At 33.3% G+C, this 26,012-nt stretch overlaps 1 protein-coding gene across 5 annotated transcripts; it reads left to right on the top strand.

Moving 5' to 3' along the window:
- The first annotated feature begins 679 nt into the window (after positions 1–679).
- LOC114163206 (myosin-15-like) lies at positions 680–25,401 on the top strand. Of its 5 annotated transcripts, none has more exons than XM_085666947.1 (41): positions 682–851; positions 920–1,048; positions 1,149–1,295; positions 2,223–2,368; positions 2,474–2,630; positions 2,745–2,803; positions 3,853–4,009; positions 4,162–4,311; positions 4,413–4,549; positions 5,136–5,282; positions 5,370–5,471; positions 5,837–5,894; positions 8,077–8,178; positions 8,903–8,940; positions 9,034–9,160; positions 9,240–9,413; positions 9,569–9,700; positions 10,510–10,619; positions 11,141–11,201; positions 11,314–11,491; positions 11,986–12,191; positions 12,420–12,539; positions 12,628–12,726; positions 13,435–13,489; positions 14,115–14,164; positions 14,989–15,210; positions 17,115–17,254; positions 17,459–17,570; positions 17,736–17,783; positions 17,869–17,961; positions 18,409–18,579; positions 18,665–18,817; positions 20,334–20,510; positions 21,896–22,033; positions 23,345–23,415; positions 23,545–23,644; positions 23,713–23,769; positions 23,852–23,908; positions 24,478–24,558; positions 24,640–24,722; positions 24,815–25,401. In XM_085666947.1, exons 1-41 carry the CDS (start codon positions 846–848, stop codon positions 24,957–24,959), a joined length of 4,695 nt encoding a protein of 1,564 aa, XP_085523073.1. In that variant the 5' UTR covers positions 682–845; the 3' UTR covers positions 24,960–25,401. The 5 variants fall into 5 exon arrangements, 4 of the variants coding, with proteins under 4 accessions (XP_085523073.1, XP_085523074.1, XP_027903169.2 ...); XM_028047368.2 differs by having other exon boundaries at positions 685–851; positions 24,836–25,401; XR_014984649.1 differs by lacking the exons at positions 24,640–24,722; positions 24,815–25,401 and having other exon boundaries at positions 680–851; positions 23,713–23,750; positions 24,478–24,559.
- Positions 25,402–26,012: the final 611 nt, after the last annotated feature.

Genomic DNA, 26,012 nt, shown 5'->3' with positions numbered 1-26,012 from the left:
AATTTAGAAATTAGTAGTCTACCGAAGAAGATAAATACCTGAATGCCATGGCGTTCAAAATTCCTAATAATGTGTGTTCTAATATTATTCTTTTTTAAATTTGATTATGGCAAAAAAATAAAAATAAAAATGATTTGTGGAGAAATAAAACATGTTAGTATGAACAATTTAAATATATATATATATATATATCGCAATCGTATGTCAAAGGTATCTTTGATTTTTTTACAGTCGATTTAAATACATATATTAAGCTTTGAGGGGTAAGCTATAGCAATGTATAAAAAGTCGTAAAAGTATATTGTAAATTAGTAAGAAACACATTGTTCGTAAAATTTGAAGGTGAGTATCATAAAAATAAATAAACAATCATGTGTTATGGTTTACGATTGTATTTTTCCGCATTGTATATTATTATTAATTTAAAAAAATCAGGACTGTGAAAATAATAATTTTACAAAGGTTAAATTATAACAGAAATTGTGAAAGTTAAGATATGGAATTCAAATTGTGGAAAAACATGATCATGGGAAAATAAATATCATTAATGCTTAAAAAAATGGAAGTTACTTGTGAGATCATAATAAGAATCGATCTAATTTAAAACTGTAACGTAATTTGGTGCAGCCATGGGAAATATATCTAAAAGAAAGAAGCGGATGATACGGTAAAGCGAAACCGCGAGTTAAAAGAGGAAGAAAACTACAAGCCCAAACTGTGTACGGTGGTGACGTGTCGAATACGATATAAATAGCGTACAGTTCGCCATTTTTGACTCATAGTCCTCACCCCATAGGGCGGGAACCACACTTTTCAGCAGAACAGAAGAGAACTACCTCAACCTCATGCCTGTAAGTACTACCTCTCACTCTCCACCTTCTCTAGGGTTTCACTTTCCACTTATTTTTCCCCTTTGCAGGAACCAATCATGAGTCTGCGCCATGGCACTAAGGTTTGGGTTCACGACAGGGATTTGGCGTGGATTCCAGCTGAAGTAGTCGAATCTTCAGGAAACAATGTTACCGTTGCCACTGTTTCTGGCAATAAGGTGAGGGTTTTGTTTCTGTCTAATTTATTCTTCTTGCCATTGTGAATGCCGGTGCATAATTTGGATGATGAATTTGGGAGGTGTGTTGTTGTTGCTGCAGGTTATTGCTCTTTCGCAGAACGTGTTTCCCAGGGACGCGGACGAAGATGAGCATGGTGGAGTGGAAGATATGACGAGGTTGGCTTACTTGAATGAGCCAGGAGTGTTGTACAATCTCCGCAGGAGATATGCGCTAAATGATATCTATGTGAGTTTTAGTGAAGTGATTTATTCGTAAGAAGATGGACAGTTAGGGGTTATTTTTTTATTTATTTTTTTGTTTTCGTGTTCTTAATCTTTATATGTTTAATGACGAGATGAGCATGAGTTCGTAGTTGTGTTATTGCGCTGTGTGAAATTGAAAAGGTCCAATGGCTTTTGGTGAGCCGAGTTGGCATTAGGGGATTACCATATTAGTGAAATGATATTCAATTTTCTGTACAATGCTATCAATGTAGGATTTTTCGTTAGATTTTAATTGAAACGCCTTGAGTGTAAATTTTTTTACATTGTCATCTAATCACGTATTGCTGCGTATGGTAAGTAATTTGTACACTCGCACACGATCATTCAATTGCAAACTGTCACATATGATAAGTTTGCCATCTTTCCCAATAACTAACATTTTTAGCACTGATATGTCATACCTTTAAAATAACTCTTTTAACATTCACCCCCCAATGATGATTTTTTATTGAGAAATAGTATAACATTTCTTACATTGACCATTCATGACAATCAAACTCTCATTATTACTGTCAAAATTGCATTTGGGTATGCAACTATTGTCCCTAGCCACTTCCCAATCTGCTGGTATTTGAACATAAATATTTATGATAAGCTGACGTGGGCTTTGTTGCCACCATATTTTAATGTATGAAGGTAAATAATCAGTGTTTTCGTTTGAGGGCTTTTACAGTAGTATATTGGAGGTGCAGTGCTTGTTCAAGTAGCCAATACTGATGAAAAAATTAGCATTTACTTGATATGTTTATAAATTTATTGATCAATATTCGTGCAGACACACCCACACACATATATTTATATATATTTTGCAAGGACTATTATGCCTATCCTTTACATTGCATTGTGTACTATTTTATGCTTTTTCCAGTGACTTGTTTTTCTCTCTTAGACTTATACAGGGAGCATTTTAATAGCTGTTAATCCATTCACAAAGCTTCCTCATCTGTATGATATTCATATGATGGAGCAGTATAAGGGAACTCCATTTGGTGAGCTTAGTCCACATGTATATGCTGTTGCTGATGCTTCTTATAGGTTAGTACGTATTTGGTCTTGCCCATTACTTCCTTTTTTTTGGTCATATTTACTCCTTGCCTTTTCATGTTGCGAGTAGTGAGTTTTTTGTTCGGCATGATATAGAGCTATGATGAATGGAGGTCAAAGCCAATCTATCTTGGTTAGTGGTGAAAGTGGTGCAGGGAAAACAGAGACTACAAAATTGATTATGCAATATCTTACCTTTGTTGGTGGGCGTGCTGCTGGTGATGACAGAACAGTTGAACAACAAGTTCTTGAAGTAGGCTAACTCTTAAGTCCATTGATCATGAATTTGAGAATTATTTTACTTATACCTTCCCTTCCATTTAGTCATCAATAAGGAATGCTGATTGAACATTTTTTCTTGATTCAGTCGAATCCACTCTTAGAGGCATTTGGCAATGCAAGGACTGTTAGGAATGACAATTCAAGGTAAACTTGGTTCTTTATAGTTTGTATATACACCTTCTGCCAATCTCTAATTTTTCACTTTCCACTTTGATTTAAGAAATAAGCCTATAATTTTTCTTGTCTTTTGATATTTTCTTATCTTTTAATCTCCTAAAGAATGCTATTTGAAGACAAATCTTGTCTATTTAATCTACTGTCCATCCATCCAAACCATTGTTGACTTATTAGAAACATAGTTTGTACCTAAAAATTGCCATTTCATGGAATGGCAGTTATTTAAAGACTCGACTTTACTAGCATAGTGAATGGAGAATGCACTTGAGGTATAGATAAACTAACATTATGAATAGTTCATGTGAGTGTCTATCATAAACAAATTATAATTACATAGATTTGATTTTGACAATATCATACCACATGTTAGTACATTTTGTATTTAGATTATTATCTAGCACTAAATGTTCTGCTTAATAAACTGATAAGTTAAAAGTAATTGAAAGTAGGTTTTCGCAGGTTAAATATTTATGTCATAAACGAGTTAAAAAAAATGCCAAATCCAAGTTTTATTATTCTTAAACAAGTCCAGCTCTTAATAAGGCTCATTTAAATAAATAAGCCAAGCTTGAGCCACAATTTTTTCTTAAGTTGCGTCTAGTTCTTGGCTCTGCTCAGTTTGACTTGTTTACACCCACAGACTGCACCATTGTTGTGTAAAATCTAAAAATATACAAGTGAGAAGAGAATTCTGTGACATCATAGAATTTTTTTCCTTGTGTATTTCCTGAGAATTAGATTCAGAAGGACTACATTTAGGAATTGTGATATTCATATTTGAGATAAAGTCTGAGGTTTAAGTGCGTAAAGTGGAAGAATACTACGTAAGTTTGTCAGTTTTGTGAGATAATATTATATTTTTAATTATGTGCATATGATGAATAATCAGGCTCTATGTTATGGATGTTTTAACAGGGTTTTACATTTTAATGAAACAGTAGTTTAGGACGTCAAATATTCTTTTATTCAAAATTTTCTTGGTCATTGCCTCATTATTTCTATTTTCCTGAATGCAGCCGTTTTGGGAAGTTTGTTGAAATTCAATTTGATTCAAATGGTAGAATATCTGGTGCTGCAATTAGAACTTACTTGCTAGAAAGATCACGAGTAGTACAGATAACAGATCCAGAACGAAATTATCACTGCTTTTATCAGTTGTGTGCATCTGAAAGGGTATGCAGTCCATTGTGAAGTCTTTATTCAATTATATATTTAGGTGTAATATCCAGCGTACAGCAACATTTTGCATTGTGCATGTGCGGGCTACTGTTTTCAGTATATCATGTTATTGTTATACTTTTTTTATTGGAATGCCTTATTTTTAGGATGTAGAGAAGTATAAGTTGGGACATCCACGTCACTTCCACTATTTGAATCAAAGTAAAGTCTATGAATTAGATGGCATAAACAGTGCTGAAGAGTACATGAAAACGAGAAGAGCAATGGATATTGTTGGCATAAGTCATGAGGATCAGGTTTGATGATGCTACCGACTAGTGTTTGCTTTCTTCGTTTCTATCTTGATTAGTTTTGTTGATATGCTACCCTTACAGTTATCCTTTGTTTTTATTGTCAGGAAGCCATATTTTGCACCTTGGCTGCAATTTTACATTTGGGAAACATTGAATTTTCTCCTGGTAAAGAGCATGACTCATCAGTACTAAAAGATGATAAATCAAGATTTCATTTGCAGATGGCTGCCAATCTTTTCAGGTAGGTGATTTTTGTTAGGAACATTATTCAACTTACATGAATTATTTTACTCGGCTGAGATAACTACATTTGCATTTGGCTTTCAAGTTAATTTATTTTTTAAATGTTCATGATATTTCTACAAGTAAGATTTTGATAATATGACTATGTAGGGTGCGTGAACAGACAGGGAAATTAAGGGGTAATAAAGTTTTTTACGATTGCTCATTAGTGCAACAGTGATTATGAAATGCCAAGGTGTTAGTGAATACAGTTTTCAACTACTGTTGAGTATTGACTTTGCTAAGATAGGTAGTATTATTAAGTCTTCAGAATTTGTACGTCAGAGAAGGAGACAAAGCTTTAGATTAATTTGGTTTCTCTAGCCTGTGAGAGATTGGATTTCTGTCTGAACAGGTTGCTGCTACTTGTGGAGTTATCTTGTATCTTTGTGAAAAAAGATAAAAAAATAACAAAATGAGATGGATGATTGGTTACTTATATATTTTCCTTAACATGTAATGACTAGACATGATTTAATGTAAGTTTTCACTTTTTGTCCTTTTCGTTAAACTTAATGGAATGTCTACAAATTTTCCATATCTAGGTGTGATTTGGACCTACTTCTTGCAACATTATGTACGCGTTCAATACAAACCCGAGAAGGAAATATTGTCAAAGCTCTTGATTGTAATGCTGCTGTTGCTGGTCGGGATGCTTTGGCAAAAACTGTCTATGCTCGTTTATTTGATTGGTATGCTTGCCTTCAATGCAGAATTGATAAACATATTTTTATCATGAGCATATTAGGGTGAATACTAATTATTTGTTACTCTATCAGGCTTGTTGATAAGATCAATAGTTCCGTGGGCCAAGATATCAATTCCCAGATGCAAATAGGAGTTTTGGATATTTATGGTTTTGAATGTTTTAAGGATAATAGGTAATTTGTTGTGAATTAAATATCTCTTAGGGTATATTTTATTTTTTTGAGGTTATATGCACAGTGGAAAGTTGAAGTGAGTGGGTTAACTGTGCATTTGAATTGTTGAAATATATCTTGGTAGAAAAAATGATTTGTGAATATCATTTTAGTGATTTGTGAATACTTTGCCACTTGTATATAGCATTCTTGTAAATTTTCGCATTTCCATTGATAGAAAAAATGAATTGTTGTACCATCTATTGTTGGTTTATTTTCCCTGTTGAGTTTTTATTATTAAATTGTATTTTCTGCTGCTTTTATTTTAATTTGTAAGTTTTTTGGTTTCATTCTTGTGGTTGATCCTATTATATTCATTTCAACAGTTTTGAGCAATTCTGCATCAATTTTGCAAATGAAAAGCTTCAGCAACATTTTAATCAGGTATGCAAATTTCTTTTATCGAAGTTAGTGGTTTTGTTTGGTATAATTAGTTCAAAGCTGAAAAGCTAGAGTCAAAAGCTGAATGTTTTTGGTATGATCATCAATCAACCAGTTGATATATATATATATATATATATATATATATATATATATATATATATATATATATATATATAATATGGATGAAAGAATGAGAGTGTATACATAATTAAAAATTAAAAACTGAATGCATAAATTATTATTATTATTATTATTATCATCATCATTATTTTTAGTATGGTATATTTCATAGAAAAATTGAGTACGCTCATATATTGATTGGGAATGAGGGTATTGATTAAGGGAACAATAAAAGGTAACATTTTTAGACACTAAAAGGGATAGTATTGGAAAAAATGAGTGTTTCTAAAATATTTTCTTTTGAAATAATCACTTTTTTAGAAATAGATAGGATTTGCTTATTTAAAAAGCCGAAAACAACTTATTTTAAAAGTAGACAGATTAGACAAACACATAAAAAGTAGGTGTTCTGCTTATTTTGTTAAACAAAGTACTTGTTTAAAAATAAGAACAAACAAAGTCATCCAATATCTTGCAACATGAGTCGTATGCTACTTTTATGGGGTCTTGTTTGGTCCTCTGGATGAGATAAAATATGATAGGATGTAATAGTTAATTGCGAGTATGATAGAATAAGAGTGTGTGACAAACTCGTAAACTATTTCAATGTTGATGCGCACCAAATAATATATATGTTACTCTATGTTATGTTTAAGGTGGATCAAAGTATATTGTGATATGAAAAAAATATACATGTGTGTATGACAATATTGCTCTTTCATCATAATTTCACAGTATTTAAAAAAAATTAATTTGATATAATATTATATCTTTTCATATCTTTTTATTCTTTTTGAAGTTATAGAAATCATAAAAAAGATATCTTTAATATTCTTTTTAAATTTTATACTTAGTTTTGTTTTATTAAATTCGGAAAATTTGTGTAAGAAAATAACTAAGATAAATAACAAAGTGAACATTTGAGATTTTAATAAAATTTTAAGCAAAAGATGAAAAAGAAACATCTGTATCTATATATGATAAATGTTATAATAGTATTTATTTAATTTAGTTTTAAAAATGTTAATTAGTAATATATATTAATTTGCAAATTTTCTATGAATAAATGAGTGTGTGTACCTGGGTTGTCAATACAGACTAGTTTGATTTGTCTGGCTAAGGTCGCAGGGTCAACCTGAAAAAACAGAAAAAGGTCTATCCTAGTCTCCCCGCCCAGGGTTAAAGGGATCAATCCACTTACATTTAAAAAAGTAGGTTTAGACAACCGAAAGATAATGGAAGAAGGAAGTTGCAAACAAGGGGAGCCTGTCTTTGCAGAGGCTGCACGTGGAGCCTGTCACAGGGTGGAGGGAAGGTCGTCCCTTGCAGCAGATCATTGCTTGTGGAAGAAGGTCACTCATCATTATCATTGTGGAATGTTGTTGTGGTGGTGGTATACAGCGGAGTGGATGTGCAGTAGCTTTGTTAGTGTTATTGGTTTTCAAATGAGATGAGAGGGTGAGTGAGTTTGACTAAGTAAGAGGGAGCATTGAGTGAGGAGGAGAGGAAGGCTGAGCGAGAATGAGTGACAGAGAGAGTTGGGCTGGGCTGGACAGGACTGTAAGGTTGAGTAAGATGGATGGACTGATAGGCAGCCCGACAGGTTGGGCCTGAGTGGGCCGTGTTGTCAATTTTGATCCATTGTAAGGTTCAACAATTTTATGGGACAGCTCTACATTTTGGGCTGGGTTGGCCCACAGATTGTATGCAGTAATGCATAGACTGTCATATATTGTAGGATAATGTAATAATATTTTGTTGGTGTGCCAAACAATTCTAAAACCAAAATAGGATCACGTGTCCTATCATATCCTATACGCAATTGGCCAAAAGAGTCTTCTACTTATGAAATTTGAGATTTTAAGTGTATAAATATTTTGAAAAAGCTTCAAATGAAACACCTTTAGTAGCTTGTTTTTTTGTTAAACATACTAGTTGGCTAATTAGAAGCTACTCAATTATTTATCCAAAAGCAATGCCTTGGTGTCTTAATGCAAATGTTAGTTTCTTTTATTTTTAAAAATTTTATTTTAACTTGTTTGCTGCTTGTAATTTCTTCCAGCATGTTTTCAAGATGGAGCAGGAGGAATACACCAAAGAAGAAATTAACTGGAGCTACATTGAATTTATAGACAACCAAGATGTTTTAGATTTGATTGAAAAGGTTTTTGCTAAATCATTTCTTTTGATTGAGGTTTTCTGATTCTATGTTCTCATGCACCATTGATTGTTTAATGCGTAATATGATGCAAGGATAATATTTTTTCTATGACATTGATGGATAAAGTATTGTGAATAAGCTATGTATTTTGTCACTTTATTTCTGTGGGCTGCAATACTGAATTTGAATAGAATTTGCATTACAAAATATTGGAAATTGATTCACCAATCATGAAAAGAGAAGAATTCCAATTTTATTGATGAGAGAAAAAACTGAATTAAAATGACTAGTCTTTATTTACAGAGAATCAGAAGTACCTATGCTACTAAAGTGGTAAGCCTGAATAACTTGTCAGTTACAACATATGCCAATCAGCCCTAGGACACAGGTGATAAGTAGATTAGTTCTCTGAAACAGAAAACAACTACTTAACTAGACCACATTATATCAATTCCTTTTTGTCTTATTCTATGCTTTTGGTCTAATGTTTGAATCTAACATATATATGATTTTGACATAATGTTGGGAATAAGTATTGGATTGGGTTCTTTTGGGACTAGTTGGTAAGATCTGCATATTAGGGTTCACATAATTTAATTATATCAAATGAAAACTGTGTAGCAACATTTGGGAATTAATTTCTGTTGCATTCACATAGTTATGTACGAATCATTTTTTTTTCTCTCTTGATTTCAGTTTCTCATGTACTTGATGCATTCTTTTGCAGAAACCCATTGGGGTCATTGCTCTGTTAGATGAAGCTTGGTATAATTTGATTTTTTTTTAACCCAAATTGGTCTATAATTATGTGTTACCCACTTGCAAATTATCTTTAATCCTGCATTTGTCTACTTTCAGCATGTTTCCAAAATCAACGCATGAAACATTCTCTACCAAGTTGTTTAAACACTTCCTGTCACACCCTAGGTTAGAAAAGGAGAAGTTTTCAGAAACAGATTTTACCCTTTCTCATTATGCTGGAAAGGTAATTTAAGGTTTCAGTTCTTTATCTTGTTTTGAAAATGAATTATCTTGGTGGTCTATTATCTAATACTTTTATGCAGGTCACCTACCATACAGAGACGTTCTTAGACAAAAATCGTGATTATGTAGTGTTAGAACATTGTAATCTATTATCCCCTTCAAAGTTGCCATTCGTGTCGGCTCTTTTTCCTTTGCTAACAGAGGAATCTTCAAGGTCATCATACAAGTTTTCTTCTGTGGCTTCCAGATTTAAGGTGTGATTATCTATTTGCTTTTGTGAGTTACTGAATTTAAGGGGAATCATTATTATGAACAAATACTGTGATTAATTATTTGGACATTAATTTTGTGATGTTGATCCTTTTCTGTTTCTTTTCCTGTATGTGACATTGGTGGATGGGGACTTCAGCAACAACTGCAAGCACTCATGGAAACACTTAACACAACAGAACCTCATTACATTCGTTGTGTCAAGCCAAGTTCTTTGAATCGACCACAAAAGTTTGAGAATACTAGTGTCATACACCAATTACGTTGTGGGGTCAGTAGTTAAATGTTTGAACTTCTTTACTATTTGTTGTTCACCTAAAGTCGTAGAGAAACATATTGCCAGTATGCCAATTATTGAATTTGTTTCCTTCTGTTTAGTAATGACTCAGTCAAAGGAGTTGTTTTTACCAATGTTACTGTAGGGTACAAGATCAAGTTACTTTTATGGTTTTTCCTTTTCAAGGTGGTGAATATCTTTTGCGTGTTAGTGCGTTGAATTTCCCAAAGATCTTCTCTAAGTCTGCCTGATTAAACTTGATATAGTTTTTTTTCCTACTCAAATTTGAAAGGTTTTCAATCACACTTATTAGATTATAGGCAAAATATTACAGTTATCACTGTTAATAAACAAAATATTCTCAGTTTCTCATAGTTTGTTAAGTCTGTTATCATCGTTAGTATAGCTGTACCAATGAAGGCGGCCGGTATAAATGCTCCCAAAGCATTAGGTTTTCAGTGGGTCGATTGAAATGAAGAACTCCATTATTAGTTTATTTCTCTCTTGAAAGTTCTTTATGATGGGATCTGAACTTTCTTGCAGTGAACCCTGACCTTTCTTGCAATCTGTTTAATAATTTCTCATGGAAACTCGAATCTCATCCCTTCCATCCCTCAATCTGCTGAAGTGTCTGATTTGAAATTGCATCTACATGCTTTCATGCATACAAAAATTGCAGTGGGTTTGATTCAGTTTTTCATACTGACAAGGCTGCCATAATTATCTTGTTTTGTCTTGTCTAAATTTACTTCCTAGTATGGTCACATTTATTAACATTTCTTCCATTACTGTATTTTATTTAGGGTGTCCTTGAGGCTGTTAGAATAAGTCTGGCAGGTTACCCCACTCGAAGGATTTACTCAGAGTTTGTAGATCGCTTTGGATTAATAGCTCCCGAATTTATGGATGGAAGGTGATTTTATTTTTTAATTTTATGGATTGACTCAGTTTAACTGTATACTTACATGGTTCTTTACTAATTTCATTTTTTTAAAGTGATGAGAAGCTTTAAATTACTCCCATAAAACTGGGATTACTTCTGCTAATTTTTCCTAGATTGGCTGGTTTGTTTGGTTAACAATTGGTTCAAAATTTTGTCTAGTTATTAACTTGGCCATATCGTGGGCTTGCTCTATTATGTGCTTGAAATAGAGAACTTGGTCTGGTTATAAAAATGTTGGTGGTGATATGTCCAATTTTATTGGTAGTTTTACTGAACCAATTGAGAAACTAAAAGCAAGTTGATTTTACATCTTATTTAAATTTTTTATTTTTCCTTTTCATCGTTATATCTATTATCTCTCACTATTGGATTGTTTGTATTAGTATACATGAAATTTTAATTATGTGAATGCAATTGCAGCAATTCAAGTTTCTTACTAGGTAATTTTTTCACTTCTCATCAATGTTTGGTTACAATTTTTGTGCTGACAGTTACGATGATAAAGCTGTAACTCTGAAAATATTGCAAAAGTTAAAGCTTGAGAATTTTCAGGTGTGCTTCTTTGGGACTGTGCATACTGTCGTTGTGCAGCTCTGGGTTTGAAGCTCAAATAAATTTATGTTGGTCATTCTTTAATTACTTTTTAATCTTTGTTACTGTTCAGTTAGGTAGGACCAAAGTATTTCTCAGGGCCGGTCAAATTTGCATTTTAGACTCTAGACGTGCAGAAGTTTTGGACAATGCTGCAAAATGTATTCAGCGTCAACTGCGAATGTTTATTGCTCGCAGGGATTTCATCTCAATTCGTGCTGCTACACTTTCTCTTCAAGCATGCTGCAGAGGTCAGCTTTGTTTATGTTTAACTAAAATGTTTCTCAGATGTTATTTCTTATGGAGCATAATGCATTCCTTTCCAGCTTAAAATAACGCTTGATTTGTATTGCATTGGCCATTGGCTAGTCTCAAACTTCGTGAACTCAATGATAGTATTTATTGCAGGCATATGTCATGTAATTTAAAATCTGTAAAATGTTTGTAGGATGTTAGGTCCTCTAAAGTGAGGAAGGTGCAGCAGCAACAGCTATCACCATGTCTTTTATGAATATTAAATAGAAAATCTATGAATATTAAATAGAAAATCAACGGTGGTGGTTTTCATATCTTTATTATTTTTTTACATGTCCATGAGTTGGTTCATGATCTCAAGAGTTGATTTTCTAATCAATGGTTATAGGTACACTTTTTCTTCAAAGTACACCTCACTTTAGAGGAATCTTATCAGTAAATGTATTGGTTGCCATTTTTATAATTAGTTGTCAGCTTTTGTTCTTACAAGGTTGCATTAGCCGAAAGATATATGCTTCTAAGCGGGAGACAGCAGCAGCTATTTCCATCCAAAAATACACCCGTATGTGTTTGATGAGACATGCTTATGTGAAATTGGGTTATTGTGCTATTATTGTACAATCCAATGTTCGTGGTTTCACAACCCGACAAAGGTTCTTGCATAGAAAGGAGCACAAAGCTGCCACTTACGTTCAGGTATTTTACAAAAGAGGTGGAGTAGTAACATGACCTTTAAAATGTCAAAGCAATTGCATGTTCTTCATTTGAATGAGTTTTAATTTTGTATATTATGTTTCCAGCATTGAATTATGCTTGTGTGTAATTATGCATGTTTATATATGATAATGCATTATTTTCTTTCTATTGTTCCCTTTGAATTGGTTATGTTGTATTTTGTTTATAATGTGTAACTTCCATACATAGGCCTATTGGAGGATGTGCAAGGTTCGATCTGCATTCCTAAAACATCAAAATTCAATAGTAGCAATACAATGCCTTTGGCGATGCAGACAAGCAAAAAGAGAGCTTCGTAGACTTAAGCAAGTAAGGGTTTCTTTCTTTTATCCATGGGAGGGTAAAATGCATTAGAAGTTGTTCTCACTACCTTAATTTTTTTAATTATCTTTTTTAGGAGGCTAATGAAGCTGGAGCCCTGCGTTTAGCTAAGAATAAACTTGAGAAACAATTGGAAGAGCTTACATGGCGTTTGCATCTTGAGAAAAAAATTAGGGTATTACATCCAAAAAAGAAGAGATGTTTTGGTGTGGATGTGTTCAGATTTGGTTCATGCATACGGATAAGTATTTTGTGACATGATGTTTTGTTGCTGCATCACATTCTATTAAGTTTTCCTTCTGCTAATGTCATGAATATGTTTTTTATTTTGGGAGTCAAATGATTTGAGATTTTGTAGTGTACTATTGTTTCTGCTACATACATTGGTATTGTTGTCTCATTTGCTAATAATTATTCTCATGGCATATCTGTGGTTTGTATCTTTGTTTTGCTCATGACACACAAAGATTCATTCATAAGATTATCTATCATATATTTATACATGGTATCATAGCCTAGTTTGAAATCATTGCTCTTCGGAGGGATGTCCACCGGTGCCATTTTTTCCTTCAAAAAACCATGTCTCTTTCTAATTTCCGGCATCCTCTCATTGTCGTGCCTAATTGGCTGGATGAAATTTGCAACATCCTAGTTTTGTTGTTCAAGAGAGTTTTTTGGTCTGGTATGTCATCTTTGCAAGTTTTTGTATGGTCTTAAATAGTTTCCAAAGACCCTTTGTTGATGAAATTTTTTATAGGTACATTTCTCATGTCTTTTTAGAAATAACATCTTTTTTAGACAAAAGACCTTGACAAACTTAGATACTTCTTGGGTTGGGAATTGGGGAAGCACAAGCTGACAATGGAATTGTAATTTCCATTAGGAGACTAAACTACCTCAGAGGCACTCATCCTTACATCTTTTTTGTGGTCACTGTGGTAAGTTATTTTCTAAGGTCGACATGTATAGGACATTGGAATGTTGTTATTAGTATTCTAAGTAAGGGGATTTTGCTCGTTTGTGATTGCAAAGCTGCCTTTCGAGAGAACCAATCATGCTAAGATGGATTGTCACTTCATTCATGAAAAGATTATATCTAGAGACATTACTTCTCATTTTGTTAACTCTAATGATCAGTTGACAGATGTCTTCACCACATCATTGCGTTGTCATATAATTGATTATATTTGTAACATTGGTGCATCACATCATATGCACCAAATTGAGGGGGAGTGTTGGCTGTATTTTCAATATATGGCTCTAGGTCCATCTCTATATAATGTATTGTACAGATATAATATGTTCCTTTGCTGTGCACATGACATACAAGGATGCATTCATATGAATGTCTATCTTATATTTTTCTAAAGGGAACTGAAGTGAGTGGTGGTAAATACAATTTATTTGATTCTTTTGTTTATGTGTTTGCATCCCTCTCTGGAATTTTGTATACTAGTTACCCTCCCTCATTTGTTTGAAACGGGAGGCTTCAAACAATTACCTTCACTCCATGTCCACTTTGGCTATACATTTTTCTTTTACTGATTCAAGGGTTTCATGCAGTATTTTTATGTCGCTTCTATGTGGGAAAGAAGAATGCTAAGCAGAACATGGTATTGTTCTTAATAATAGATTGCAAGACATGCTAGCAGCTGAGTTTAATGCTCCCTTCCCTTTCCAACATGTCCTTATACCTCCTTTCCAATCGATGAAATTTGTTGTAACTTGTAGTATAATGCGTTTCACTTTCTGGTTTACAAGTCTCACTTGAAATGTCGTGTTTCTAATAAATTTCAGGTAATTGTATAGTATATGTTGGAAAGTTTGTGCTACTAGCACGCTTAATAGATTACACATAAAGTGGAATGTCCACACTGTGTATTGTTCTCTGGATGAACTCGCATTTAGTTGGGACATGCAGTAAATTTTCGTCTGAGTGCAGCTGGTTATTGTGTTAAGGGTTTTTCATTAATGGCTAAATTGTTGTCATAGTTTTAAATTACGAGATTTAACACTAAATGATATATTTTAAACTATTTTTCATTGTTTCTGTCTTATGATTTGAGGCAAATATGATTCACAATTCAAAAATTAAATTAATAATTCATGTTTTCAATCCTGATTTGTGTATTTCTTGCTTTTATTTTCTGGTATTGGAATTTCTTTTCATCCGTCTTTTTGTTGCTTTATCTTTATAACTAATAATAATTTCTTTAATGAAAATATACAAGTGTCCTTATACTGGATTGTCAGTTTTTACTATAAATTATTGGTTATGTTTTTAAATTTCTGCCATTTAATTTAATTTGTGATATGTGGATTTTAGACAAATAGTATGTATGACCATCAGTTCATTCGATTACATTAAATATGAAGTTTGATTTATAGAGATGAGATTTAGGAAACTTATGATATTGTTTTCTTCATTGTCATGCAGATTTCTAATGAAGAGGTTAAGCATGTTGAGATTTTCAAATTACAGCAGATGGTGGAGGCTCTGAATCTTGAATTAGATGCTGCTAAACTTGCAACAATTAATGAGTGCAACAGAAATGCAGTTTTGGAAAATCAGTTGCAGTTATCACTAAAGGAAAAATCTTCTTTAGAAAGAGAGCTAGTTGCAATGGATGAAGTGCGAAAGGAAAATGCTCAATTAAAGGTGCTTCAATTATTCTTACCATTCAATTTATATGGCAAGATTTTCTATTTCTGCATCCTGAAGCTAGCTTGAATTACATTACAAATTTACTCTTCATTGTTTAACTGCAAGAAGCTATCCTTTTAATTGGCATGATGTATGCAAATTTGGGGTACATATTGGATGCGCTATGCTTTACAGGGCCCGAGCTAGGCCTGTTACCCCAATTAAAAGGCCTAAGACCTGTTTACCTTATATAAATCTTGTTTTGAGGCGTTGCTTGGCCAGAAAGCCTATTAAAAAGCTCTATTTAGTTTTAGTAAAACCTATTAAATAAGGTGACATGCATACCTAAGCTGATTAATCTTATTTATAGGCCGGTCGTCTTTAAGTCTTTAAATAGACTATTACGTATATAATTCCAAATTGTAGTAAAAATTTAATATAACAATATTGTTATAATCTGATAGGTCCAAAAGGCTTTTGGGATGACATTCAAGCCTAAACTTTTGAACTTAATAAGCTTCTAATAAGATTTTGGCTTGACATATTTAGAAAATTTGCATAATCTACCCAAAGACTGATGAGGGCTAGAATAAAAGTCCCCAAAATATGTGGTAACCTATTCACTTCTCTAGTGCAGGCTCGTGTCATAAATTGCAGAAATTAAGAATGGGTATCGAAGAGGTGGGATTGATTTGAAATTTGAAGATGGGTTACTGGTAAAGAGCGCACCTGACAAGACAAATTAAATATTTGAATAGACAGTTTGTAGTATGATTTGGCTGGGTAAACAACGTGGGTAAACATTGAGTTTGGATTTTTTAATTTAAAGCCAAAGTGCGTGGAATTGTTTTGGTTTTACGTCTCATGTCTCGCATGGGACAATGTAGGATGAAATGTTCCACTTGACTTTTGGGTTCATTGATTGTGAAAAAGGTGGTTTTACATGGTTTGTCTTCAGGTTTTAGGCTTATGTGTTGAACATGGACTAAGGGAAAACAGTTTTTATTTTTTATTTTTTTATGGTAAGTCTTTTTACTTAGTAGTAGAAAACTAGTTGGATGGTACATGCTTTTCCTGGCTGCAACATCTTCATGCAGCCTATTATAATATTTTTTGTTTGGTTCATATCTACTTTAACATCTGTTCTACGTAAACGAAAACGTGTTCAAAATAGGGCATGAATTGGGTTCTGCTACAAATTTTTGTAGTTTTCTTTTTCCTTCTTGATTAATTTGCATTCAGATTGGATTGTTCCTGTTAGGATACATCCACCTCCTTTTACAAAGGTCTATTAAAGAAGAAACAAGGGAAAAGGAAAATACAGTTTCTTTTAATTAAAAGAGCTGTAAAATTTGTAAGTAGTTTTGTAGTTGGGAAGCTTGTATGTCTAGGTGTGTTTTGAGGTTTTGAGGGGGTGAAAAGAAAATTAGTGAACAGTGGGAGGTTTCTGGACCCTCGAAGTGCCAAATGTGTTTCTGTAATAATTCTGAAATCTGTATACCAAATTCTCAGTTTCGTTTGTTTGAGTTTTCTTTCATGTTTATGAGTTTCTGACCCGGTTTCTATAAGTTCCCCACCCGGATGCTGTGTTGGTACTCTCGTTATCTACATAACCATTTAAATGTTTTTCCCAACAAATTAAACATATGGGATATGTGGTCTTTGTCTCCAGTCTCCATTCTTCTGAATGATGTATTAATTCCAGTTTCAGCATGAGGTGTTGTCTGTTTGTGACCTGTGTATGCTAAAATCTCACAGGGCTCTTGCTTGAAGTAATGTGTTACATATGAGTTCCATTCGTTTAATAGTATATGCTTTTAAAACAAATGGGTAATGACATTTTCATGCCTCACTTTTTTTTGTGTGTGTGATTTGTCTAATAAATTATGTTATATAGATTGCTTATCTGATATGTGTAGGGTTCACTGGATGCTTTTGAAAAGAAGAGCATGGCTTTGGAGCTTGAGCTTGTTAGTGCTCGGAAAGACCAAGACAAAACCATTCAGAAAATGAGGGAGTTTGAAAACAAGTGTTCTCAACTTGGGCAAGATGTGAAAAGGTGCCTGTTCTGCTTTCATTTCTCCTATTTTGCAGATTGATTTAATTCAGGTGCCAAAGTTGCTGGATCTTGTCTTCCCCTTTCAATGGATTTTTCTTTCCTTTATTAGAGTTTGATTCTTGTTAAAAATTTAATATTGTGCAGTAGTTTACTTATATTTGTTTATAATTCTGATTTTCCTACTTGTATTTAATTTTAATATAGCCTCCAGGAAAAGCTATTTACTTTAGAGGATGAAAATCATGTGCTTCGTCAGAAAGCCTTAACTGTATCTCCTAAGAGTAACCATCGAGGTTTAACAAAGTCATTTTCAGAAGTAAGTTTCCTCATGCAAATTGATGTTGATATCAATTATCATTTACAGAAATTGTATCTTTGGGTTTCCGTTTCCCCTATAGCCAGTATATAAATGTTTCAAATGTTGCAAAAAAATTTGATTGGGGCATTGTGACATATCTATTTAATTTGCTTTGTGAAACAGAAACACTCAAATGCAATAGCTCCCCGCACTGAGCAAAAGCCCATATTTGTAAGATGCTGCATTATTGGCTTCTGTTGAAAATTATTACTGAGCACAATTATAGTTGTTTTTCATTGGCTCCAATTTGATGCAGGAATCGCCCACACCTACAAAACTTATTTCCCCTTTTACACATGGAAGTTTCTCAGACCCTCGTAGATCAAAACTAACGGCAGAGAGGCTCCAGGTATTATTTGTGCTTCAGCCTCTTGTTTTCGAATTTCAGATGGTTGCTTTAAAAGATAGCTGTACACAATATAACTAACTTGTAACAAACTACTCTAAAGAAAGCAGTTAAGAACTACTCTGTATACAGTATACTCATGTAATATTTATTTCTAAATTCTCGGACGTGGCAATCAGGGAGAGAGATTGCCATTGCTTATTTTTTTAATTTAGCAAGAAGGTGAAGCGGGCCGGGGCACATCATAACTGCAACTATTGTCATTGTCCGTTGACAATTTCCTTGTTCAGCTTAAACTTGTTGGTTTAATCTACTGGGATTGGGACTGATTGGCTGTTTCTTTCTTGGCTTGTCCACAATACTGTAATTGTTTGTTACCACAAGGAAAAAGCAGCTAGGATTCACTCTACAGTGTGCCCTGTAGGCTTATTGATACTATATGTTGTGCAGGATAACAATGAACTCCTCTCTAGGTGTATTAAAGAGGATTTGGGGTTCAAAAATGGTAAACCTCTGGCAGCTTGTATCATATACAAATGTCTTCATCATTGGCATGCCTTTGAATCTGAGCGCACGGCCATATTTGATTACATTGTGGATGGAATTAATGATGTCCTAAAGGTAACAGTACTGTATTTGGATTGTAGCTTGCTTCTGTAGTTTTCAGTGAGATTTATTCATTGGAGTGGAGTGTCATCTATTTCAGGTTAGAGATGATGACACTGTCTTGCCATATTGGCTGTCCAATACATCTGCACTTCTATGCCTCTTGCAAAGGAACTTGCATTCAAATGGGTTTTTAACAGCCACGGCTCAACGTTACGCCAGATCATCTGGCTTGACCAGCCGAATAGGACATGTGAGTTATCAAGTCAAGTTTGTACACTGATATCAGATTTTTCTCCCTCACTTGTGCATCATAAATTTTCTTGTATTTTATTGGTGATGATTGACTTGGTTCAAACATTTGAATAATATTATAAATTTTAATAATCTATTGTGTTATGAACTCATAAATTATTAATGTTTGGATGTAGTGGCTGTTTTCTTTTATCGATCTTTTAAGCATATTTTTGTAAGTAATTTCAGCATCCACTAAAGCCTGCCAGACTAGACAATGCATGTTAGTTACAATGACAACCATGGAGATCACCTCAAAATGGGCCATATGGCTTTGATGTCATAGGCTGATAAAAAAAGATTCCATTTTAAAACTTAATACCATGTTAATATCAACCACACTTCAATTGTTTGGCAGCCAGTGTGGGACTTCTTTTTGCCTGCAATAAGAAGCGTAAAAAGAGATTTATTGAGATTATAAATTCCAATGTCTAGATTGGCAGAAGTTGTACGGTTAGCATTCCACATAGTACTCTGTGCTGCATTGAATAAAATAAGGCATGGTGCACTCTGTAAGTGCTGCTCATAGTTTTACCCCCTATTTACATTGCTACCTCCTCTCAGCCACTGAACAATAATCTGAAAAACCTATTGTAAATAGAGGATTAATATTATTAGGATAAGAATATCTTCAATATTTCCATAGTAATGAGGAGAAAATTATTTTTTGAATCTTCCTATTTATTTAACAATATTTTATTTCCTTATTCTAGAGAGTTTGATTTACAAATAGAGGTAATGAAAATATTACTCAGTAAAATAATTTTTAATTCCTTCCATAGTTCAAGTATACCCCATGTCATTAACCAACTTTCCCAAAATCTCAGACAGTTAGGTGAAGATACATCAATGGTTTTTTATTAAATCTCTAAAGTTCCACTTGAACTTGTTTTCCGAACTGCTCTGAACATGGACACTTGTCAAACTGAATTATCATTTTGCTTTAGAACACTACCTACTACCAGTTTTCTTCCAAGTACTGGTCTTGGGCCATGATTCTGCTAATGTCCGTCCCAGTACTGGTCTTGTGCCATGATTCTTTGCAGAACAGAGTCATTGAATGATCGTGTAGTATTGTACTATCTTCAACCTTATCAACACTTTTCAAACCCTTATTCCTGGCATTTTCTTTCTTCTAAAGATTCCTCTTTTAACAAGCTTTGCTTATCGGGTGCTAAGAGAAAGCTCAACAATGCAGAAAGTTGAGAACAACCTATTTTTCATTGTTTATAAATGTTTATAAATCTTCAACATACAATCACTGATTATTCTTTGAATTATATAAATAGAAATCACTGGATTCATTTAAAGGTTGTGTTGACTGTTGCAATGTTTTTATCTGTTGATTTATTTGGCTTTGTCGCCATGTTTTTGTTTTCCCTTCAGATTTTGCATTTCACTCTAGCTGGTGGTCTCCGAGCACCTGCTTTCTTTATCTACCTCTTTATTCAGTTTGATTTGATGCCATTTTTCAGAAGCTGAGGTCTCCATTGAAGCTTATTGGATATGAAGATAGTACAGTACATGTGGAAGCAAGATATCCAGCTATTCTTTTTAAACAACAGCTTACTGCTTGTGTAGAGAAGATTTTTGGCCTTATACGTGATAATTTGAAAAAGGAGCTTTCTCCACTTCTGGCATCATGTATTCAGGTGGTCCTAACTGATATTTTTGGGGATTCAAGCAATGTTTCACTAAACTTGCCGAGTAATATTTTGTGCATCGTTGTTGTTTTATTCTTGGTTATATTGTACTATTAAGTTTTAAATCCTGGATAATAGTTCGAGGTGCCCAGCCCTGAATGTGTTATTGTGCTGTACCCGCTAGTCTTAAAATTTTTATATAGTTTATATTATGTATACTCTACCTTTAAAATCTAAAAAATGATAAAAGTTCCTCAAAATTATTGAAAAGCCATGAGTGTCTTAAAGCATACTGGTAAATCCCAGCATAAGTCAAATACAAGATTCCTTGAATGGAAATTATTTATCATCATCTTCTAAATTCAAGTCATCAAAATATCTCTACTATACAGTTCTAATTTTTCTTTTTCTTGAAATTGAAGTCCCAAAAAGTAGCCCACCCCAAAACGCCCTAGTTCAGAGTTTTTCTTTGGAATCAACACAGCAGCACTATAGCACTGCTACAACTGCCATTTGGTCCATGACAGCTGACACTAAACTGCTTTGCTACAGTAATCCTTGTAGCCGGCACAGGCTTCTCCACACCACTATTTTTTAATGTTATGAAGTACGGACATGATGAAGTCCAAACTAATGAAATCTATTATATGCTTTGCATTGATTTAGACTTTGCTTCATACACTTCATGTTTGCACTTTTTTTCAATCTATTATTTTCTTCTGTTTAGCATCATTGCATAATGGCTGTTTGACTTTATTTCATTACTTTAGTTGCAATTTAAGTTCCATATTTAGGATTAGAGTTTATAGAGCAATGCAAATAAACATTTCTGATAATTGAAGAGTTGTTCTTCTTTGCTTTCACAAGGAAACAAAGTTCACTTTGATGGTTAACTTCTTGTGGCTACTTTTCTTGTACAAAGAAACAATTTTGTTTATTGAAGGGTGTTTTATTTGCTTGTTCAAGGAAACACTTTGATTTTGATGGTTAACTTCTTTTCTTGTGGCTATTGTGATGTATTGAAACGGGAGAATTGAAACAACCTTTGGAATGGTTGAGACTGGGAGAGATGCCTTTGTTTAGCCTAGTGATAACCAATTTCACCCATTATTTGCATTGATGATGTTACTGCCTTGGAGATTGTTTACTTTGGACAGCTGCTATATATATATATATATATATATATATATATATATATTTATAGCAAAAAATGAATGTTATAGCATCACTATACAAGTGCCAGTTTCTGTGGACTTTATTTATGGTAGAACATAAAGTGTTGTATGATTCATGTCCTCAAATCTCACTAAGTGGGAAAGTGCTTTTGTTTCTGTCAAGCTTTAATAATGATACTTTGCGTAATCATGTTTCTTATTGTATATGATACTTTTTAGGCACCTAAAACCGGTCGGATGCTAGGTGGAAAATCATCTAAATCTCCTGGTGGGCTTCCTCTGCAATCACCTGTTGCTCAATGGGACAACATCATCAAATTTTTGGATTCACTCATGAGCAGAATGCGTGTAAATCATGTATGATATTTATTAATTTGTTTGTCACTATCTGATCTGCGCTATTTTTTCCAGTCCAGTCTTTGTAAGCATTTGTTTGGTCAATGAGACAAGAGATGTAACGGTTTCCTTATTTGAACCTTGGTTATCAAAACCAAACTGAACCAACTGGGAATTTGCCTACCATCCTGTTCAAAGGAACCACAAAGTTGTTACGTTAAAGAATGGAACAAGAACTGGTAAAACCAGTCTTCATTCGGGCAAACTGGTGGCTCCACTAGTTTAAGTAGTTCTTCAAAATACTGGTTTCATTTTAGAAATGTCTATAACATGTTTTAATATGAAGTCAACCTCAATGAGTGCTATGTTATAATGACTGGTAGTTATATGAATTACTTTCTATTTGTAGATGTTATATTATTGCTAATGGATATTGTTGAACTTAAATATTGTCATATTTAATTTTACTTTGTGTGAGTTTTGAATGTTAGTGTTATAACATATAAGTTTTAGCATTTAAAAGTGTTTTTTAATTTTTAATGTTGTGATTATGTTGTATTTTATTGATCATTTTTTAATATATTATGTTGTAAATTTGAAAAATATTGTTTATTTTACTGGTTCAATCACAGTTAGCTCATTTAACATTGAACTGGTGCTCTTACCCGTCTAATAACCAGTTTGGTTTCCAAAATATTGACAATCTTCAACTTATCTTTTGGGATTGAGTAGTTTATCTGGCTATGCGGTGTTTTGCTAAAGGTCTTTTTAGTTGGGTGTCTCTTGTATTTGAAGAGATTGGTAATGAATGCTTCTTGTTCCTTTTGTTGTTGCTGCCTCATCCTTAGTTCTGGAGATTTTGTTGTTCTCTCTTTGTATATTACTTTTCCATGTTTATAAATGCTTTACTTGTCTAAAATATTTATCTGGAGATTTTGTTGTTCTCTTTTTATATATTACTTTTCCATGTTTATAAATGCTTTACTTGTCTAAAAAATTAATCATGTTTCAGTAAAAATTGCATGAAATGGGGATGTGTAAGTTTTACACACTATGATATCTTAATTGTTTCCTGTTTTTTAGTTATGCCAACTTGAGTTAAAGCTTTGATGTGGCAAACTGAAATATTGTAATTCTTTGAAACCTAAAGAGCTTTTTTTACTCACTTTATATTGAGAACATACTTAATAAAATTCTCATTTCTATTAGAAAATAGATGAGCAGTTATAATTCATGGTTATGCATTTAGCTGTTTGTTTCAATAGGTATCAACCATTCAATGTGATCTATTTGTTTCCCTTAGTCTTTCCTTACCAAAGGCTGTGTGTTCAGGTACCATCCTTTTTCATCCGCAAGCTAGTTACTCAGGTTTTTTCCTTCATCAACATTACACTCTTCAATAGGTAAAACCCCCTATTTACTAGATTAAGTTTTTCTGTTGCCTCAAATCAGTAATTTGCTTTGTTTATTGAATTGCTTTCTGTAGTTCAGTTCTCTAATTTTTAATTGAATTTGCCCATAATATCTTTCAGCCTTCTGTTGCGACGTGAATGTTGTAATTTCTCAAATGGTGAATATGTAAAGTCTGGGCTTGCAGAACTGGAGAAATGGATAGTTAATGCAAAGGAGGAGGTAAAGTGAGCTTGCTATTACTTCATGATTTTATTTCTAAGGTTTAACTAGGTACTTCTGGAATTTAGTATGCAGGAACATCCTGGCACGAACTGAACTATATAAGGCAAGCTGTTGGGTTTCTGGTACAAGCACTACCATAGTTGTACTTTTTTCTCAAATAGCACTGATATGCTATATTTATTTTCATTTGTTTTAATTGTACAGGTAATACATCAGAAGAGAAAAAAATCTTTGGAAGAAATTCGGCAGGATCTTTGTCCGGTATTATAAACATTATATTGTTCTAAATGAACATCTCTTTTATCACTCGTTTATACTGAATAGTTTTTCGTCTCGAATGATTTTAAGTTCTGCTGTTTCGTGAATATGCCTGAGAAATTGAGCCTGCAATTAAGAAATTTGTGACCATGACCCGGGGGTTCTTGTGTCTAGTTTTGTTTTTCATTGATTCAATAATTTGACTGAAGTGAAAATTCTTTCGAAGTTAGATGAAGAAATGTCGGTATAAAATAGCTATATGTGAAAGTCAATATTTGCTCCAAAATAATTGATACATTTATTTCTTAAATTATTAGTTTCTTTCAAGGAAATATGTCGTGTCTTTTTGGCCAGACGTATATAACAATACCTGGGTAATAGTTGGATTGTCAATGCTGTGTTGGGAGGAAGTTGCCCCTAATTAGGTGTCATTCATTATTCTTCTATTTGTTGTGTCGTGTATATCTGATTATTTTACCTGCATCACTGATGCAATATTCTCTTTTGTACTTTTTTGTTGAAAATAATACTGTTTATAGAAGGGTTAACCTATTTCTAGTTCACTCTAACAGGCATTAACAGTGAGGCAAATTTATCGAATCTGCACTATGTACTGGGACGACAAGTATGCAACCCAGAGTGTGTCCAACGAGGCAAGTTGTGTTTTGAATTGATTAAAGTACTTTTATGTTGTGGTAGTCTCCTTGGAGTTCTGAACTACATATGGTGAACAGGTAGTTAATCAAATGAGGGAAATTGTGAGCATGGACAATCAGAGTTTGACAACTAATTCTTTCTTGTTGGACGATGATATGAGGTACTTTGCTTTCAGCAATATCAGTTCTTTGTAGTTCTTTGTAGGACCTATAATATATTGGAAACAAGGGTAGCTTTGACCCCCTCTCTTAGCCTTCAATTTTTTTGGTGCAGCATTCCTTTTTCTGCTGAAGACATAGATATGGCAATCCCTGCTATAAATACTGATGATATTGATCCCCCAGCATTTTTGTGCGAATATCCCTGTGCCCAGTTTCTTATTTTACATGAGAAATAATTGATCTACACTACAATTGGAAGATCGTTTGAAACTCTGCTTCAATATGTGATCTCTGGAATTAAATTAGTGCACAGCCCAGTGGGAAATGTTTTCCCATTCAAATGGACAGCAACCTTAGTTGTCATCAGATTTATCGGTCTCGTCACTGATGCACTTGGTACTCATGATATTAATTACCATTCAGAGGTGGAAGAATGATTCTCTTGGTTTAATTTGTAATTTCTCTTATGATTACAATTAAACCAGCAAAACTCTAATTATCTAAAGATAGGATAACAGAAAAGTTTTTGACGTGCTGCTTCTATTATTATGTAACTCATCTTATTTGTATTCATCATTTTTGTTGTATTCTATGTAGATATGCAATTGTAATCAGAGCCTTGGCCAAAGAAATTAAATGATGTTTCTTCATTTATGTAAAAATGCTGAACTTCAGCCATCCGTCTCACAGTCTTTCATTCTTTTATTCTGTGAATGCTATCATTTTATTCCTTTTAAACGTTATTATTTTTTTGTAACTTCAGCCTTGAGACTTCGAATGTCATTGTTTCATTTTGGAAGCATCGCACTGGTTTGGCGGCGATTAAAAAGGGACTACTTTTAGTCCTTGGTCGACACCACCACATGCCATGTAACCACAATTGAATAACGACATCACTGATCGATATCTTTCAAAGTCTTAGTCAAGGTCAGAAATATGACTGATAACCCTTTCATCATCATTTCAATAAAGTATGATGCGAGTTTATGAACTTTGTTAATGCCATTATATTGTCTTCAAGGACTGGGATGAACAGCCAATGTTTTTCGTCTTCACTGAATTTAATTATTGTTTTCCTGAAAAGTATAGAATTATTTTACTGATTTCAATTATTTAAATTGCATTTCCATCATCTCAATTTATAATAATCAAAACTCTTATAAAAATTAAAAATACATTAAAATAAGAAGATTCTGAAGTTTTTTTTTTTTTCAATTACTACAGAATTATTGAGAATAATTTTTATATTAATAATTTTCTATTTACAGCACTCTATCAATTATTCACAA

The sequence above is a fragment of the Vigna unguiculata genome, chromosome 9, assembly GCF_037176805.1.
Source record: "Vigna unguiculata cultivar grain cowpea cultivar isolate G323 ecotype 2 chromosome 9, ASM3717680v1, whole genome shotgun sequence".
Taxonomy (NCBI): Eukaryota; Viridiplantae; Streptophyta; class Magnoliopsida; order Fabales; family Fabaceae; genus Vigna; species Vigna unguiculata.
This window is presented reverse-complemented; position numbering and strand designations above follow the sequence as displayed.